The sequence below is a fragment of the Netta rufina genome (genome assembly GCF_964035555.1).
Source record: "Netta rufina genome assembly, chromosome: 10".
Lineage (NCBI taxonomy): Eukaryota > Metazoa > Chordata > Aves > Anseriformes > Anatidae > Netta > Netta rufina.
The window spans coordinates 11,173,368-11,193,088 of record NC_140133.1 but is presented as its reverse complement, the minus strand read 5'-3'; the positions used below and the strand labels follow the sequence as shown (position 1 = coordinate 11,193,088).

Below are 19,721 nucleotides of genomic sequence, written 5' to 3'. Positions count from 1 at the left end.
AGCGGGCTGGGGGGGGGGGGGGGCGAGGGGGGCAGGTGCTGCTTTTCCCAGTGTTGCTCCACGTGTAGATCTGCATCCTGCCCTGCGGCCTCCATGGAGGGACGAGGGGATGAAGGGTGCGTGCGTGGGCCTTGTCATCCCCTGTCCATAAATCCCCCACCTCTGCCCCTCCATATGGGCCTAAGCAATATCAGCAGTGCTTGCACATCTCTTGCGTCCCTGCCCAGGCCATGTTTGCTGGGTGCTTCCTTGCAGCTGCCCAATTGTTTCCCATCCCCAAAGCCCTAGGGAAGGCTGTTGGCTGGAGAAAAGTGTTGGCTGGAGAAAAGTGCAGTAGCAAAGCCCCCTCGTTATTGCCATCAGCTGCCCTGGCCTTGCCAGCAGCACCTGCCTGTTCAGCACCTCCTGCAGCTCCTGGTCCCCTGGTGCCACAACAGCTTCTGCCAGACCCCACACCCCCCAGATGCACAGGTAGAGGAGCCCCTTGAAGGCCCTGTTTGCTCCATCACCCCCACTGATGCTTTTTGTCCCCAGCCCTCCTTTCCCAGCCACTCTCTCGGTGACGGTCACCTCCGACAAGTCCCGCTCTCCATCCCCTCCAACAAGACCACCCGAGCTTCCCCTGGCTTTCAGCTCTGTGCTGATCCAGCCAAGCAAGGAGGTGGCGAGGCCACTTCAGGAGCTGTCCCCGCTTGTCCCCTCGTGTCCCTTCGGCGAGCTCCAGCCCTGCCAGCGGCAGGGACAAGCGTGGGCTTGCAGGGACACCTGGTGGCTGCCAGCCTCACTGCGTCCCCGAGGCTGGGACGGGGACCCCGGCGGGACAGGAGGTCCTTCGGGGGGCTGCAGCACCCTCGGGGCTGTAGGGGCCCGATCCTGTCTCTGGGCGACTCGGTGGGGAGCTGGGGAGACCCTCGGGGTGCACGCTGCAGAGCTTCACTTGATGGATGGCACCCCCGAAGAGGAGCCATGGCTCCTTCTTTTCTGCTGTAACGAGGGGAAATGAAGGCTTATTAAACCAAGGGAAACAAAGGGAAATTGAAGTCTGCTTGCAAATTATTAGGAAAAAGCAAGGAAGAGAGTTTTGGTGTTGCCCTCCGGTAGATTTGTTGCCTGTTTGTAAAGCTGCTCGGTGGGACGGGGACCTGGTATCCCAAAGGCACAACGAGCTCCTGTCCGCTCTGCTCCTCCAGCACAGGGATGTCACAGGGCCGAGACTGCAGCAGCTTTGTGGCTGGCCTGGGGCACTGCCTGGCCTGTGCCAGCAAAGGCAGGGGGCACTGCGGGTGCAGGAACCGGCAGGGACAGGGCAAGGAGGGAGGGCAGGGAGCAGGCAGATCAGTGTGGGTGCACCTGGGACATCCTCCTCCTCCCCTCCCTCTGCTCCTGCCTCCTAGGGATGGAGCTGGTGGCTGCCTGTGCTCTGCCCTCCTGAGACAATGCTCACCCCTCGTCCCTGCTGCTAACCCAAACCATGTGGCTTCGGTCTTTCAGCACCTCCTCTCTAAATCCTCCTCCTCAGGCCTTTCTGGATGCCCCCAGCTTGTAAGATCTCCCAGAGGTACCAAAGTTTATGAAAAAAAATAATTATAATAAAACATGCTGACTTTACCAAAGAGATGCTGAGCATCACCTTCCCTCTTCCTCCTCCAAACTGCTGCCACCAAGAGGCTGCTCCGTGAGCACCGAGCATGAGATTTTCACTCTGGCAGCATATTTGGGGTGCCAAAGTCTCTGGTTGTGGCTCCAAGCCCAGCAGGACATGGACTCCCTCCAGTCTGGACCAGTTCAGAGCCAGAGGGTGAGAAGTGCCAGGGCCCCCGTGCCCTGACTGGCGTCTTCCTCTCTCAGTGAGGACATGCAGTGTGGCTCCTGCTCTCCCTGTGTGCTCACTGCTTCTCTGCTGCCTTTCCCAGTGTGCTGGGAGGCATTAGCAGGGGCTCCTCTCTTTTAAATATCCCACGCAACACTGAACATCTCTCTGAGGCTGCTCCTAGCTCGGGGCGGTGTTTTGCAGCCTGCCCTGCACGTGCACAGCACAGCCGCATCCCTGCTGGCCAGGCGATGCTCTGCACCCGCGGCTCTGCCGCACAGACCACCAACACGCAACACACCAACACGGCCCGTGTCCCCACGAGGAGGACACTTCCCACGTCCTGTGGAGCCCCTGGAGTGGCGGTGGCTTTTTGGGAATGTTGGGAGGGGATGGGCATCATGCCAGGCCACGCAAACAGCATTTGCTGGGGATGTTTCTCAGGTGGAGCCGTTGAAGATGGGTTTGTCCCACGATGGCAGACAAGGCCTGTGCCATCCTGGCTGAGCTCCACAGCCTCCACGTGCACGTTCATGGCCCTCAGGAGGAGGCAGCGCCTCCAAGGCACGACCCAGAACTTGGCACATGATGGCATCGGGGCCAGCCCGGGGGGCTCAGGGCCGGTGGGGGGTCTGCGGTGTCCCTGGCGGGGTGGGCAGCCTCCAGCAGGTCTGGAGAGCCGAGCAGCCCCGGAGGAGCTCCCAGGGCCGGGGAAGTTTCCTGTTTGCTGCCCGCGCTGAAGCATCGGCCCCGCAACCGCTGCCGGGCTCGCGCTTCCGGCCGGGGCTCCCGCCCGGAGCCCCCCTGCACTATCAGCTCGCCAGATGCCTTTTTCAGGATACTGTGGTAAAACTGTGCCGGGCAGGCGCTGTCATTTGGGGTTTTCTCTCGTGTCAGCCTCGAAGACAAATTGGGCGAGGAGGAGCAAGAGGGGAAAGAAAAAATAAAATTTTCAAAAATAAAAATAAAAATATAAAAAAATAATAATGATAAATAGAAGAAAGGGAGACGCCGGCTGCCATCCGCCGGCGGCGTGGCGATGGGTCCCCCAAGCGGCATGGTGGCGGCGGGCAGCGTGGTGGCAGGACGGGGCGGCCGCCATGGCGGCACGGCCTCCCCGGGCGCTGTCGGCCCCTAGTGGCGGCGGTGACCGCGTGGTGTCATGGTGGTGCTGCAGGCCCCATGGGTCCCAGCAGCGCCACGGGGCCTTCTGCCTTCCCTCCTGGTCTGGATGTGGCCTCCAGGTGCTGCCACCTCCAGAACGTCATCCTCCATTGGGGTGTCATCCTCCACCAGGACATCGTCCTCCACCAGGACATTGTCCTTCACCAGGACATCGTCCTCCACCAACACATCGTCCTCCACCAGGACATTGTTCTCCACCAACACATCGTCCTCCACCAGGACATTGTTCTCCACCAGGACATCGTCCTCCATCACGATGCCGTCATTCCTCATCCATCACCCTCCAAAGGGACGTGGCCCACCCTGCCATGACGAGGGGGCAGGAGCACCGTGCAGCTGCCTGTCCCTGTGTGGCACCCACCAGCACCCAGACAGGACGGGGTGCCCCAAAGCATCTGCAGTGCCCTCCTGGCTGCTGCTCTGGGGCCGCCTGATGGTGTTGGGCATCCACTGTACTGGGCAGACTGGGAGGTGGTGGTGGGAAGGCAGCAGTGACAGTGCAGGGACATCTGTCTGTCCACTGAGCTGTGTGGGGGGCTGTCAGAGATGCCGGGGGGGCCACAACACTGGCACAAGCATGGTTTCCACGCTGGGAGAGCAGAGAGAGCCCGGGAGAAGATGTCCCTGGGGACCCAGAGGTGCAGAAGTGCCAGTTGTCCCACAGCCGGTGTGAATGGTGGCACTGGGGACAGTGGGGACAGCAGGGACCAGCGGGCAGCACAGGCAGCCGTGCTGAGCCAGAGACCCAAAATCATGGCTGCTCGCTTTCGCCAGCAAATCTTGCATTTGTGTGGTTTCCTTTTCCTTCTCCTACGTACTCCTTTTTCCTTCTCTCTTCATGTTGTTCCCTTTCCCGTGGAGGCAAATTTCAGCCCTTCCAACCTTTGGGTTCCAAACTCTGTGCAAGAGCAAAACTAATCAGGGAGTCCCAGCAGGGCTCAGCGTTAATTACCCGTGAGATGCTAATCTGCTGCAGGGTCTCGAGTGCTCCTTCAGCCGAACCGTCCTTTTCCTTTTCCTTCTGCTCTGCAATTCCCCTGGCAGCTGCCTGCCAACTCCCCACAGCCTCCCCAGGCAATTTGTGCTGAACAAGATCACGAGCTAAATTCCTAGCCCAGAAAAGCTCCTGTGCAGAGCAGCAGGGACAGAAAAAAGCCCAGCCCTGCTGCAGCCTCTGTCTGCTTCCAGAGGCAGCAGGAGGATGGGAGTTGTCTTCTCCATCAGCCAGAGCTTCTGTCCCAGATTCCCCATGCTCCCAGGTCCCAGGTTATACGGCCTGAGTGTAGCTGTAGGAAATAAGACAGGGAATCCTCGTGCCTGGATTTCCCGGTGGCAGTGCCTTCTTGCCTGCCCGGTGCTGGCTGTGACGTTCTGGGAACCTTCCTGGCTCCAATTCCTTGCACTTGATGAGCAGCCAGGCCTGGAAAAGGAAAAAAAAAAAAAATATATATATATATCCTTGGAAAGCAGCAGCTGGAGTTCAGGTGGATCCCGAAACCAGCCAGAAATGGTGCCAGCGGGGTCAGCCTGTCCTGGCTGGAGGCCTGCTGGGTGGGCTGTGGTGGCAGAGGTGACATTGGCAGGGGCAGAGATGGCAGTGCTGAAGGATGAACTGGTTGCAGGAGGAAAGTAAGCGCACCCTGAGCTACCTGGAGTAGAGACTGAGCTCCCCGATGGCTTTGCTGGGGAGGACACTGTGGGGCTGCCCATCCTCAGTGGGACATGCGCCTGGAAGGGGACTGCTTCTCTGCTTCTGGCTGGGGTCTGAGCAGGGAAATCATTTTGAAACCTCCTTGGATGCTTTTAGGGTTTGTTCAACACAAGAGAGATATTGAAGTCGGATTCCCTCGAGCCCTCAGAGATGAGGGAGAGGACAGAGGGAGCTGGACAAGCTGCCAGGAGAAGCATCCTGCCAGGATCAAGCACAGGCAGAGTGCAGGGACATCCCCCGCAGCCCGCCGGTCCCGAGGGATCTGTGTGGTGACAAGCAGCACATGAGGGGCACCTGATGTGCCGCAGGGGTTTGGAGGGTCACAGGTGCTGAAAGGCCCCCTGCTCATTCACACACATGAAAATAAAACCCAGCCTGGCTATTCCAGCCTTAATGGTCCTGATTTCTCAGCAGGACTTGGCAAGGGCTAGCCACTGGGGGGCGAGGACCCTGTAGAGCCACAGCCCTACATGCACTGGGGCTATTGCCAACCAAATTAGCCCTTTTTCTCCTCCCCCACCCCTTAGGTTGAGGGCTGCAACCTTTAAATTTGGAGGAGGTAAACAGCTGCAGCCCTAATTGGCCTGTTTGCAGCCATCAGCTGCTGCTGTTTCTCTTCCTCTCCTTCAGCTCCTGGTAGGCGGTGTGTTTTGTTTTGTTTTTTTTTCCTCTTTTTATAGTGTATTCTCAGGAGTAAATTTGTAGGGATCCAGAAATTGCTCCAGTTTCTGGGTCACTCTGCTGCTGAGTGCTTGTTAAAGGGTTCCCCGGGGTATGTGCTGGTGCAGGCTGTTGTCACAGGCTGTGGAAATTCAGCTGCCCCTCTTGTGGGGCTGCATGCTCTGGGGCACGGGGTGCCTCCTTACTGGGGGTCCCCAGCAGCCACGGAGGTTGCAGGCACAGGGGAGCAGGTACAGAGCCTGAGGACCTCCTGGGAGGACGCAGCTCACCCTGGGGGTGTCACAACATGTGTCCCATCCTATTTCAGAACCCAGTTGAGAAGTGTGTTGTATTAATGGATGCATCAGCCTGGTTCACCTGGGGCTGGGTGCAGGAACACAGAGGTACAGTCTGCCTCTCTGGGATCTTCTGAACACCCCACAAACTCTCACCGAGCCCCAGAGTGGGGACATCCCGGGCCACCTGCCCTCTGTCACCCTCCCCTATGTGTGAGCAGCTCTGGAGGCACTGAACGGGCTCTTGGCACAGCGCTGGGGCAGTGGGTGCCCAAGGAGGGCAGCAGAAAGGAGCTGCAGAGGGAGGAGAGAAGCCTCTCTCCTCACAGCAGCTGCTTTATTTTCAGCCCCTGGAATTGGGGCAGCTCTCCTTGGGGACCGGAGGCCTTTTATTCTGGGGCTGTCTGTGCTCATCCCTATTTATAGCTGGCGTCTCTACAGCCGCAGCCTCCGTTAACAAGCGGGATCTGAAGCTGCCCAGCAGGCACAGGGGCTGAGCTGTGGCGTTGATCAAGAAATTGGGAGAGGGACGGAGAGGCGTAACATCCCACCGTGCCCCTTGGCACTGCTCGGGCTTCTCGGAAGCCAGGCAGAGGGGGATCGGGGCAGGAAGGGGGAAAGTGGGAAATTAAGGATGCCTCTGGGATCAGCGGGGTGCTCACTCTTCTCCTTCCCCCTTGCTCCCAACAGTACCTGCAGGGGGATTGGAGAAGCAGGGATCTAGGGGAGGTGCCCGCTCGCCCATCCTGCTGTGGGGTGAGGTTTGTGGGCACTGGGACAGCCAGGTGGGTGCCTGGGCCTGCAGCAGAGCACCCCGCTGCTTTGGAAGCTCTGTGGCCTGGAGCAAAGGGCTTTCCTACTGACTGTAGGAAGAGCAAAGCACCCCAGAAGAGCTTGAGTTAGTGTAAGGACAGCTCTTACCCGAGATAACAAGTGAGAGTGCTCTGGTCTGGTCTGAAACACCACGCTCCTTGCTCTGGGAGCCCTGCTGGAGGTACCACGGGGGCTCTTTGACCCCCCAGCACTGTGACCACCATGGGACTGACACCTTAAGGTGGGAACAGAGGGGGTCAGGGTGCTTTGGGGTCTCTGTGGGATCTGGATTTGTTTGCTCAGCCAGGGAGGATTTTCCTGCTGCCCCTGAACACCCCGAGGTCACAGAACTTAGGCTGAGGGTGGTGGTGGTCCCAAACCCTCAAACAACCCTGCTGCAAGGATTTGGCTGCCGAAGGTTTGATTGATCAGCATCCATGGATGCTTTCCAGGGTCCCAGTGATGCCAAAGCCACCTCAGGCTGAGAAGCCCTGAGCCAAAACCCTCCTCATGCCCCTGTCCTGTGTGCCTGGGCTCTGGGGCTGGCCCCAGCCTGGGAATGCCCCGGGGCAGGCAGTGAGGCTCCAGGTAATTAGGGAGGAGGAAGCAGGACTTCAAAGCGGGACCAGGTGCAGTCACCATAGGGATGGTGAGGCCGCAGGGCTCTCCTTGTCCCTGCCTTGGCCCCTTCCTGCCCAACATCATTTAACGAGGGCAGCAGGTAGGTGCTGTTTCTTACGTGACTGAAATTATCAGGGAGTTGCATGTGGTTGTAAACCCTCCCTACCACTCGGAGGTGAGCAGAGAAGGGCTTCAGTGGTGTTTTATTTGAGAGGCAGAATCTCTTTGAAATGGCTGCAGGACCAGCTGCACCTCTGAGGCTTCTCCCAAAAAGATTCCGTAAGCTTCCCCTGCCTTCGAGTTAGTGTGAGCGTGTTTGGCTGCAGCAGCTAGAGGCAAAGGCTTTGCTTCTGGGAGGATGCAATGAACCTCTGGGGCAAAGCACAGGATTGATCCTCCTGCTCCTCACTGCGGAGGAAAAGCATCCTGACCGGGAAGCAGGAATGGGCTACAGCCTAATTCTGGTTGCTTCAGGTCTCCTGCACTCCCCTCCTCATTTAGTAAGTCAGGACAGGAGGAAACGCTGATCGAACCCGTATTACCTACAAGGAAAGTCACGGTTATTTGGGCAGCAGCCGAAAGGGACAACATCAAGCAGGACAGGTTTGTACTTTGCATGCTGCCTTCTGCTTCCTCCCTCCCCTGACAGCAGGGAGTGGGGATAAGGGCAGCCGGAGAGATCTGCACTGCCTACCCCTCACATAGGACAGGTGGTGCAAAAGCTTAGTGGATGATGCAAGGGGAATTCTGTTGGTCTGGATGTGACGGGCGCAAGGGCTGGTCCTGCTATTTGTGAATCCTACACAATTCCTTCTAAATAAGCAAAAGACTGCAGAGGGGCAGGGATGCCCAGCTCCTCTGCACCAACCCCTCAGCCTCTCCCCCCAACCCCGAGCCCAACATAAAAAGGCGAGGCAGCAGCGGTTTTATTTCAAAGTAGAACAAAGGCGTCTTTAATTCTTTCTGGAGATGCAACATTTGGATTTGCCATGTGTCTGCGCTCAGACTAGCTGTTTGTGTGCGTTTAGTCAGGGCACATCTGTACAGGGAAAACCGAAAGCAGGAGACTATTTTATAACCAGGTCCAGTCTCACCTCTGGTAACGAAACCCTGTTACCCAGCCCAACAGCATGACAGCGTGGTCCCTTGCACAGCAAATGTTGCTGAGCAGATAGCCTCTAGAGAACAAAATCTAAAAATAAAACATACTTGCAGGTATTTTTCACGGCAACTTTTTTTCCCTAATTTTGCTGGGATGGAGTTTTGGCTCAAAGTGAATCCAGTCCCAGGCTTCTCATCTCCCTTCACCCGACAGCTAAACCGGAGCATTACAGTGCGTCAAGGATGTTGTCAATTTTGGTGACCAGATCCTGGCGCTTGTTGGAATGCATCTTCTCGTTCTCAATGTAGGTGTCCTTCTTGAGCTTGCCAGCTACCAGCCGCTCGGCTTCAACTGAGGACTTGAGAACGAGCTCCTTGACCTGGCTGTCCAGCTTCTGAATCTCACTTACCTTACAGGAGTGAGAAAGGAAAGGAATATGAGAGGAGAAAACAACTACAACAACAAAAAAATACATTCTTAAGTGAAGCTGAAATAGAAGAGATGGTTGAGCTGGAGCAAAAGATGAAGTCAGTGCTAAATGGAAATGTCTCCAGTCCCTGAATATTGTCTCCTGAGCTGCTGCCTCTTTCTGCCATCACATTGAGGAACAGCTCATGAATGGATAATTAAGCAGCGCAGATAAAGTGGCTCTGAGGACCCAGGAGCCATACTGGCAGGAAACAGATGCAATGACTGTTAAAGAGTGCTTAATGATGGATTTTAAAGGCTTTAAGCTAAATCACAACTATGACAGCTGGAAGATGTGCCCCTGCAGTTAATGTTAATGGTGTGTGAGAAGCAGCGCTATTAAAGACAGAGCTACTCCTAGAGATAACAGATTAAGAAAGGTGTCTGTTGGTTGAATGGACCTTGGAGATTAAAATGTCCCCTGCTCGGGGTTAGGTGGCTGTTCCAGGTAAGTGTTGAAATGGAGTGGATGGAGGAAAGGACAGTGGGTGTGCTCACTCTGCCACAGCTTTCAACACGGTGCAACAAAATACCCCCTGAGGAGCATCGTGTTACTAAAAATCTGTCAGCACCAAATTCACACATGCAAGAAAGTAGGAGATTAGGGAGAAGATTTTGGTTTGGCTGGTATGAGTAGCAGCGTCAGAACTGATAATGTGTTGATAGTTCCTATTTTTGCCCACGTGTCACTGCCATGAGCTCAATACCAAGCATCAGGACTTTGTTACAAAAATGTTAACCTGTACCCATGCAGCAGGTTTTAGGGGCTGTTTAAGAAACATTGCGAGCAGCTGTTTTACCAACAGCACTTACAGGGCTGCAAAACCAAGATTACTGCAAATAGGAAAAGAAAAAGCTGATCTTCACACCCTCAGGCAGGGATCAAGGTACTGAGGGGAAGGACAGAGATACAAGCTGCAGAAATTAAACCTTAAATTAAGTTGCCTAGAATATTTAACAGCCAAAAGCAGGAGAACTTGAAAAGAAGAGTAAAATCTTACTTTATCACATAAGTCAGAGCCTTCTGTCTTCAGTTTAGATTGCAGAGCAGCTATTTCATTAGTCAGGGCCTTGTGCTCGGTCTCCAAAGACTTCTTGCCACTGTTCAGGGTGGAGATGTCTCGTGACTGCTTGTATTTATTCACTGCTTCATCGAAATGACGGTACAGCCCAAGCCTCTTGTTCACCAGAGTAAGCACTTGCTCTGTGATGCAGGCAACCTTCATCCTAGCTTCAGCAGCTGGATCCTAGAATAGGATAGAAGAGGAGACCCAAGCAGTAGTATCTGATCTGCATCAAGCCGTGCCTGCAATCTGCCACACAACTATTACAGAAACTGCATCCTTTGTGATTTAGTCAACTGACAGCAATTAGGCGAATGGTACAGGGACTGGCTAGGGCAAGTGCCTTGCAGAATTCATCCTAGCCCAACAAATAGCTTGACAAAAGGTAAGTAAAAAACATTGCAGAACGAGAATTGCAGATGTCCCCGTTTATCAAAGATAAATTTCTTTTTATGTGAAGGGCAAAACTCAGATTAGTCATAGTACACCAATTCAAGCCCTGCATGAATATCAGCGCTCAGGTAGCATAAAAACCGGGCTCCATTTAAATGTCTAGTAGGGTACCCGATCCCCAGAAATACTCAGGGAGAATTATTGCCATGAAAAATCTCCAACCATCAACTGAGTAATTTATTAACATTCCTAAAGGTTCTTCCTCATACTGTACCTTAGTGATGGAGAAATCCAGCCTCACGTAGACAATCACGGTGAAGAACAAGATGTAAAAGGCTCCAACCACCAACAGAGGTTCCTGCAGCATCAGTATTTTATTGAAGGTGTAATGAACCTAGGAGAGAAGTTCAAAACACTGAGCAGTGATCCATGTTACTACAGGGGAGAAATCCTCAGGCAGCAGCAGAACTGGCTGCGTGGTTCAGGAGGTTTTTATTTCTGAAGCCATGGATGTTTTGACCATGATGATGAATAAGGGAGGCCCAACTGGTCATGCTAGGCATGCGGAGAGGCCACACTCACCACTATGTCTTGGATGTGCTGCTCCACCAGGTTGCTCTTGTGTGCCACTATAACCGGGCGTCCGAAAGTGTCCAGGTATGTGTAGTGAAGCTCGTCTGAAGCGCGATTGATCTCGTAGGGGCTGTCCACATGGATATTCCTGTGGATAAAGCCAGGCAGCCCTGTGTGATTCCACACTGACTGAGGTGATGTAACCTAGCACTTGGCCGGCCAACTGCGGCCTCTAGCACAAGGCCAATTATGTGGTTTGAACACCACTCGAAAAGGAAGCAAAGCTGTGTTCCAAGATCTCCTCTACATGCATAGTCATGGTGTTGTTTCACTGTCCGCAGGCCACTAGAGCAGGCAGAATTGCCACCAACACAGCATCTTCTGCAGTAACAAGGCAGGAGTAATGACACTTACTTGGCACCTTCTGGCAGGACGATCTTGACAGTCAGAGAGTCCGTAACTTGCTCATCGAATACATGGTCGACAAACCTCATTTTCAGAGCATACTGATCACCTAGGAGAATGAAGACCAGAGGGTGGTTACAATTCCGTGAAGAACAAGGGAAACATTGAGACTCAGTTCCTAACAGAAGCAAAAGCAGAATTTGGATGCATACATCGGGCAGCAGGGGGCACTAGCTCGCTAAACCTGTATTTTAACCAGATGTCTACAAGAACCTGAAAGAAGCACAGAAAAGAGGGATGGATTTCCATATTCTAGAAATAATTCCTAGCAACTGTTGTTGCTAAGGTGCGGTGTACCAAGGTTTTGAATTCTTTACTGTACAGCAACCATCTTTAAACACAGAGAAGAAGGTTTCTTACTCCCTTCCCCTGTAGCACCCACCGAGATTGTAGAGGTATTCGTAGCTTGGCAGGTTATAGCCGATGATGTAGTGGGTTTTCCACCCCCCAAAAAGCGGGAAGCGGGGACGGATCTCCATCTCTACGGAGTCATCCAGGACAAGGAGGTGGCTGGTGGAGATGTTTCCAATCTCATCTCTGTAATAGACGTCCTGAGCAGCAGCCGGGAGAATGGTCTGCGTGGAGAGAAGCAATGGTCAGTGCACCACCACGGAGTTATTTCCACTGGAACTGGCAGAAACTGTAACAGCTGTTAAGCATCAAGAAAACAGTGCTGCCACATGAGGGACAACAAAATGGCCATTCAGTTTCACTGAGTGGTAAAATTGTGCTATTAAAAGTGACTGGCCACAGAATTGACTGCCAGTACGAAAATCACCTGGCCTCTAAGTGAATGTGGAAAATCAGCACTTTCTCCAGCCCAGTTCCAAATATACCAGACAGCAGGGGATTTCATCTCACCCGCCAGGACTGCAATTCTCTTTTCACTCCAGCCCACTGCTCCTAGATCACTGAGCTTGCTGGCTTCACACTCAGCAAAATGAGATTTCTGTTTGGCTGCACCACCTTAGAGAATTACAACAATCAATCCTGGAGGCCTCAAGCAGCGAGGAAGGTTTTGGTTCCGATGGAGACACAAATGCATTTCATACCTGGCTAGTAGAGCCACAGCTTTGTCTTGTCGAGTGCTTTGTGAGCAAGGAATGAATGGGTGAGTTTCCAACTATTACTGTTCAATATGGTATGATAGAAAAGGAAACTCAGGAAATACGAGGGTAAGGAAAGGATGAAGGGCCCTTGTAAAGTGGAAACAAGAAAGCAGAGCTGTCAGTGCAGAGGATCAAGGAGTTTAAAGAGTCTCCCTGAGACTGGAGAGGTGACAATGTGGTAAAACACTAAAAACACTACGTGCCCTGGTATATGTGGCTTCTTTGGCCATCAGATGCAGTAAGGCATGCAACTTCCTACTTCTACCTCCAAAAGCCACTTCTGGCTTTTTGGTATGATCCTTCTCTGAAAACAGGTCAGCGCTTTAATCTTCCCTTATTACTTGGGTATGGTAGAAGAGGACAACTGTATTCTTATTTTTCTTTTTAATCCTTAAGGGGGAAGCCATGGTAAAAACAAGTAATGTAAAATGCCAACCTTAAAAGACTTAACGGAAGAGATCCCGCTGTCTGGCTGTCTCTGGTAGTCGTATCTGGAGAAGGGCCCTTTCAGCACTGCTCCCGTGTGCTTTAAGTCAACCGTCTCTTCAACGGCAATGTTCCCCCAGTGAGACACCTCGATGACTCGGGTCATGCTGGTGATGGTCAGGAATGGACTGTTGTTCTCATAGTGCACCTTCAGAGTGTCCTAGCAAGGAGAAAAGGTAACTTATTAGCCCCGAAGTAAGGAGCAACCTCCCCTCCCAATTATGGGTCTCCATGTCCTCAAGAGAAACTTCCCTGACAAACTCTGCAGAGAACTCTGCATGGGAAGCCTTGAGCCACCCCAAAACAATTCGCGCAGGACACCAGAGACCATGGTCACGGGTCACATCCTGCACGTCTGGCAGAGCTGTAACGGTGAGGGGGGGATAGAGATGCATTTCTTCCCCCACTGCAAATACAGCCCTGGGAGAACCACGCTTGGTTTGTTCTGTGGGCACCAGGCAGCAGTCAGTACTGTTGGTACTTGAAGCACCTTGTCAGGGCACACATTCCCAGCCTGAAAATGGGCTGACCCAGACTTATTTGCAATTCTTACAGCAAAGCCTCTGCTTTCCATCCACCAGCCTCTGAGATTCAGGTGCGATGTTTGCGTGACGCTCACTGCAGAGCCACAACCTGTCTGTGCGGACGTTTACCTGGCTGTAGGGAGGGATGTCCTTGAAGGGGCCATACTCAATCATGTCTTCTGTGCGGGAAGGGTTGCCCAGCTTGGTGTAGCTCTCCACATTCCTGGAGGCCAGCTTGACCCGGGTTGTTTGGGTCTTGGTGAAGTATGGCGAGTAGAAATAGTGATTTCCTTCAAAGACCACAAACTGCTTCTCGCTTTGGGTGATGTGGGTGGGGTAGGGCTGCAGGACATGCGTGAAAACCATTTCAACAGACACGCGCACCTTGCCTCCTGGTGCCAGCGGAGATGGCAGCTTCACAGAGAAGAATTTTCCACTAGAAGAGAGGACAGGTAAGTCACGTGAGATCTCCCCGAGAGAGCAATCAGATCCAACCCCTGCGAGATCCCCTGTGGCTGGGAACTCTTCTGGGATTCTGTGTCATGTATACGGTGTGCGATAGCAGCCATTGATGTATTTGCTCCTCAGAGGCCTACAGATGTCTTATCAGAGCGGGTGTGTTTATTCTTGATTAAGGAAGCAGGACAAGAGGCAACACAGGGCAAAATTGTTCAGGCACAATTACAGCTTTTGCTTCACAAAGACACCTGGGTCCCATTTTGGAAATGGAATGGTGACATGCTGCCCTCCCTTCTTCTGCATTTATAAAGCATGTTTCAGCAGGGTTTTCCCATTCTTTTTTTCAGACAACAAGAGCAATGAGAATCAGAGGAAGCATGTGTGAATGTTCAGAAGACAAATCAAACATTTTAAGCACGCGTTCCCACAAAATCTGTTTATTCTCAGCTTTTTGCCCACAGGAGCTGAAATTAAGGTACAGTCTGAAAATAAGCACGGCTTTGGACTGAGGTACTAACCAAGGGCTGAGGTTTCACCAAACCAGTAATTATGCAAGAGATGGACCAAGGTGATGCAAGCAAAGGACTTCCAAGCCATGCCTGATGGCCCAGGAGCAGGATCACTTGAAGCCTGGCCCATCTGAGCAAGGTAACTGCACTGTTACATTAACTCCTTAACATTCAGCAGCACCACGCTTCCAAACCACTTTAAAAGCACCTTTTATTTCTCAACAATCATGGCTCATAAATACGTGCCTGCCCAGGCTTACAACATACACACAATATCTGAATCTTGGCAGAGCAGAGCCCCAGGCAAAAGCTGCTCCTGCAGCAGGGACCAGGCCTGTGCTGGGCACAGCACCCAGCACCCAGCACCCCGGGACTCCCTGATATCACGGACTAAGAGCAGTGCTTTGGGGACACAGCCAAAGAGCACTTATCTCTCTGTCATCATCATTGCCAATCATTTGAGGCCCCAGATGGTAGCAATAAGGAAGAGCATGACTCTACCTATAATGCTTTTCTCACCTGCTGTCCCTTAATGAAGGAACAGGACATTACTTAAGGCAGAAAGTGCAAGAGATTGAGCACAGCTGAACCCCCTTGAAGGCAGATGAGCTGCATTTAAGAGAGACATTCGGGCTCTTACAGGGCTTTCTTCTCACTAGCAGCCTTGGGTGGCTGTGGGAAGCAGGTATGTGCTGCTTGTGTTTGGCTCAGTGCATAGATCTAAAGCCATGTGCTACCTCCCAAAGAAAGCACATCAGAGGCAGGAGAATGACTACTAAAAAGGCTTTTGGGCTGCAAGAAATGGGCTTGGCTGCTTGTGTTAACTGTGCTCCCTGGCTTTGCAGCACCCTTGGGTGCAGCCTGAGTACAGACTGATCTTTTCAGGAACAAGGGACTCAAAGGATCTGCAGGTACGCAGGACTACGGAATACTTCTATGCCGCCCTGAGGAAGATGTTGCAAGACAGACACATAACTCCAGGTACTGACCTCAGGGGGTGACACTCACCTTTTGCCCTTAACTTTAGTCTCTCTCACTTCCAAGGTGTTCTCCTCTTCTTCCTCACCCTTTACCTGTTCCAAAACAGATCAGAGTACTGCTGTTTAAGAGTTAACATGACCAGCATAACCCCCTTACACCTCCTATCTGCTTTTTAAGGAGATACCCCCACAGAAAGTGCAGGCAAGTACAAGTGAGCTTGCACTACAAACAGATACTTTTTAATTTGTTATATAGTGCCTTAATTAGCTATTTTCATTAGTACAACGTGGTGAGACTGCCAGAACTGATGCTGGAGTCTTACAAGCTTCTTACATTCCTTGGTCCCCAAGCCAGCACAGTCACTAATTTGTGCAAACGAGCATCTTGGTTAACTGCTTTCTCTGCTTGTCTTGTGTGTTTTTTGGGGATAAGGAGCGAGAAAGCTGTGGGAATCTGCGGCCAGCAAGCCAGGAGGCAATGAGAGCAGCCACTTGTGGGGCTTGTACTGGCGTCCCTCGGGGCAGGGGCTGCACAGGGTGCTCCGTGGGTGCTCCCTCACCCCTTGATATCTCCTTCCGTACCCCCCCAGCCCCAATTGTCCCGTTTAACCCCCAAACCCCCCAGTTTCAGGGCTCAGGGCCGCCGGGGGAGCGGCAGTGCCGGCAGTGCCGACGTGTCCTGTGCGGGCGGTGCCGGGCCGGGCCCAGCCGTGCCCACGGCACCCCACAGCCCCGGGGGGAGCCCCGGGACCCCCCTGAATCCCCCCGATACCCCCCGATGCCCACCTGCACGCCCAGGTAGGCCAGGCGGGGCTCCAGGCCGGGCTCCAGCGCCAGCAGGAAGGTGGAAGCGGCGGTGCCGGCCGCATTGGTCAAGCTGAGTTCGGCCGAGACCTTGGCCAGGTGGGTGCTGAGGTCCAGGGTGCGCCTCGCCTCCTCCAGCTGCAGGTCGGCGGCGGCGGCCGCCAGGCAGAGCAGCAGGCGCCACAGCAGCCCCGCCATGGCCGCCTCACGCCGCGGGGAGGGCACAAGATGGCGGCGCCCGCGCTGGGCGGGGAGGGCACAAGATGGCGGCGCCCAGTGCGGGGGGAGGAGGCGCGTGATGGCGGCGCCCAGTGGTGCCTGAGGACCCCCGCCGGGGGAAGGTGGCCGTGGGAGTGCCTGAGTAGAAAGGCGGGGTGGTGAGGGTGGGTTCTGTTTTTTTGTAGGAAAAGCTGCGTTTTGTCTGGGAGCCAGCAGGGGAGGCTGGAAAATGGCTAAAAGCACCAAAACTCTTTGTTCTCACTCCATGGGCAGGGTCCCTAGCCTCACTGTGCCTCCTGGCAGAACTAACAAGCTGCTTGTTTGGATGGTTTGTTGTGTTGGCAGGGTGAGCAGACGGATGCTGCCCTGCTAGGCGAGGTTTAACGCCAGTGGGTTTTAAGCTGAGTTCAAATCTTCCCCTAAAAATCATCAATAATAGTCAAATGAAGCCAGAGCAGAGTGCCACAGGATGGCAAGGCACAGTGGCTCACCCTGAACTGACCTGGGCAGAGAGAGATGGAGAAAGGAAAACGGTGGTGGTTTAACACATGGCTGAGGAAGGGGGGGGGCTGACACTTTGCTCCCGAACATCTGAAGCAGATAAAAGTGAGGATCGGATGTTGTCTGCCACGGAGCAGGGCTGTAGCCTGCGAGCCCTGTGGGACAACAGACTTTTCATGTTTCCCTAATGTGATCCAGGGCTTGGCCTTTCTTTAGTATCTTAATATGAGTCACAAAGATAATCCTCTGAATTGGCGTGAGGTTGCCGAGTATCAGAAGGGGATTTCCTACACGTTGTGAGTTTGGATCTGGAGTCAAAAAGCCCCTTGGCAAAGGCTAAATAAAACGGGGTGTTTCTTTGCATTATGTTCCAAGCAACATCGCCTTCTAACTGGCCTTCCCGTTCTGCTCTCTGTCCTCCCAAAGTGTGGAAGTCTTCTTGAGTTCAGTCTCTGCTTATTTAGGCAGTAGACCTGTGAATTTGGCAGCTGGCCCTGTTAGTGTCCTAGTGCAAGAGGGTGGTTTTGTCAACGTGTTTTGGATGACATGTTCCCCCAGCACAGCAGGAGCTGGTTGCAGGGATGGGTGTCCAGCTCCTCTGGCTCGTGCTTCCAGCTAGGGAAACGTTCCAGGTCCTGCTCTCCAGGAAAAGCATCCTTATCTTTGCCATCTTCTCCAAAGAGCCAGGCTTTGGGGCTGCAGGAACTGGGTGGGCAAGTTAGGGGAGAAACAACTGTGAAACATGGATGGCTGAAGCAAGCAGCTGGCTTTAATTTAAGTCTGGCCAGCAGTGCTGCATCTGGGGGCTCTCTCCGGTTGTCTGGGTTGGTTTTGCTGTGGAAAGCTCCTCTCCCAGGAACGGCTGTCGCTGTCCTTCCTCCAACCCCAGCCTCCATGTCACAGGGAGTAAATGAACTCCAGACTGAGGCTTTAATAACACACACAGCTCCAGCCTTAATTTCCCCTCTCTCCCTCAGGGAAATTTCTTCTGGCAAAGGGAGGGAAAGAAAGAAATGCACATTCCCCTTGTGTCTGGAGATAATTGGGCTTCAGTTGTTACATCCAGGGCCAAAGGTTGCTCTCTGATGGATTCAGCCCAGATCCTGGATCTGAGCTCGCCAGCAAATGCGACGTTTCAACATCTGACCCATCTCAGACTCTGGCGAGCTCTGAATTAGGCTGTTATATGCTAAACCCGTGCTCAGATCCATTTCTAATTGTGATAATTGAGTCATACTGAGTCTGTATAGTGTCTGTTCCAAGACTTCAGCCCTGCCATGTAAGTATAAATTTATCTTTAGGTTGAAAAACCATTGCCTTTAAGATTCTTGCTTGTAGGACAAATTTTGCGCTGCAGGCCCCTGTTGCTGCTGTCCTGCATGTTTAAGTTTGCAGAGAGCAAGTATGAAATGGTGTCAGGCTATGGCTGCTTGTGTACAGGCTCAGTTAATGTGCTTGCAGAAGGCATCAGAGAAGCAGGCCCCTGGCCGGGTTTGCTGGTTACGTCTGCGAACAGCTCGTGGGCTGCGCCGAGCAGGAAGGGAGAGGCTGGTTTTAAACATGAGAAGTCCTGCAGGGCCCTGGCCAGATGCTGCACTCTAATTGTTCCAGGCTGCGGTGCCGGCGTGGCTCCGGCATCCTTAGCCTCTTGCACCCTGCCCCGACCCTGTCCTCTCGGCTCAGCTGTGGAGGCAGCATGAGGGAGGTGACCAGACCCCTCTGCCACCCACATGTGATACCCCAGCCCCAGATGATGTGCCACAGGGAGAGCGTGTCCCCCTCAGGGGCACTGAGCATTTGGGAGGGGAATACCCCCAACAGAGCTGGTGCCAGCCAAGCAGTCTGCCAGGGTTGAAGGATGAGAGTGGTCTAATAAATTCCTCTGGCAGGATGAGAAACGTACCCAAGGAAAAACCCTACGCTTTTCAGTTTGTAGAGGGACGATGCCAAACTCAGGGCTGTGTCATCTTGAAGAGCAATTTGTTCTCAAGGAGGAAAGAGCTTACACCAGGCACATGGGGACCATGGTATAATGGGTTGCTTTCTGAGGAACCCGGGTCAGGAGCAGATGTGAAACAGGGCTGTGCATGGGCACAGACAGCAGGAGTCATTCTGGCACCACGTGAGCTTGCAGATATAGTTGCAATACAGATCTGACCGTGATCCTAGAAAATAAATAATAAATAAAACCACAGACATGTGGCTGTTGTGATGACTGGTATAAAACTTGGTGCTTTGGATTTTATTGGTGTTTCACTGTAATACTGTACATGTAAAATCACTGCAGCCTTCTGTCTGCCAGAGGGGTGCAGATGGCATTTCTTTTTCTCCCTGCTATCGGTCCTGGACCAGTGAGGTTTTGCATTCCCCAGCCACAAGGGTGCAGGTAAGATCTGTTTGACTGATGGCAGAGTTTATTTAGCCTTGCTAAGGCCCTTGAAAAACAGCTGGAAAAAAAAAAAAAAAAAAAAAGCTTTCCAATTTCATTATTTTTACAACCTCATTTTACAGCTAGTCAGCATGCGCTGAGCCTCTGCCAAGCAAAACATGCCATGATTCTTGGTTTGGGCTCGCCTGTGACTTCCATGGGAGTGGTGGGCCTGGAAGGGGGGCTCTGGTGCTCAACTGCTGCACTGTTCATCTGCCTTGGAAACATGTCCTGCCTTCTCAAAGACAGCGCTGAGGGCTCACTGTCTGCTCGAGGGCTGTTCCTCTGGGCTTTCTTGAAGTTACATCACGGATCTGCAGCGGAGTCTCCTGTAAATGTTCGCCTTTCTTTAAAATTATGTCTTCCTGGATTTAAGAAGAAAGCCTGCTTTCTTAGCTGTGTTAGAACATGAGGCTCAGAAGGGAAAAAAAAAAAATGGAGAACACTGTCTGAGCACAGCAAGCAGAAAAACCAAGTGTATGAAGTGTTGGGAAGCACACAGGAAAGCCTGCCAGAGGAAAATGGGAAAGCATCTGTGAGT

At 53.0% G+C, this 19,721-nt stretch overlaps 1 protein-coding gene across 1 annotated transcript; it reads right to left on the bottom strand.

Moving 5' to 3' along the window:
* Nucleotides 1-8,020: 8,020 nt before the first annotated feature.
* Nucleotides 8,021-16,272, bottom strand: RPN1 (ribophorin I). The gene is made up of 10 exons (XM_084292944.1): nucleotides 16,015-16,272; nucleotides 15,257-15,321; nucleotides 13,410-13,716; nucleotides 12,707-12,916; nucleotides 11,544-11,736; nucleotides 11,111-11,210; nucleotides 10,706-10,844; nucleotides 10,398-10,517; nucleotides 9,668-9,913; nucleotides 8,021-8,607 (listed from the first exon to the last, which is right to left on the bottom strand). The coding sequence occupies exons 1-10, from the start codon at nucleotides 16,228-16,230 to the stop codon at nucleotides 8,425-8,427; spliced, it is 1,779 nt and encodes a 592-aa protein (XP_084149070.1). The 5' UTR covers nucleotides 16,231-16,272; the 3' UTR covers nucleotides 8,021-8,424.
* Between the last annotated feature and the right edge of the window lie 3,449 nt (nucleotides 16,273-19,721).

Excerpts from the sequence above, each read along its gene's own strand:
- RPN1 (XM_084292944.1), bottom strand. The coding sequence starts at position 16,230 with ATGGCGGGGCTGCTGTGGCGCCTGCTGCTCTGCCTGGCGGCCGCCGCC. Across the intron at positions 15,322-16,014 it reads TGGCCTACCTGGGCGTGCAG|GTAAAGGGTGAGGAAGAAGA; the intron begins GTGGGCATCGGG and ends GTTTTGGAACAG. Across the intron at positions 8,608-9,667 it reads GCTCTGACTTATGTGATAAA|GTAAGTGAGATTCAGAAGCT; the intron begins GTAAGATTTTAC and ends CACTCCTGTAAG.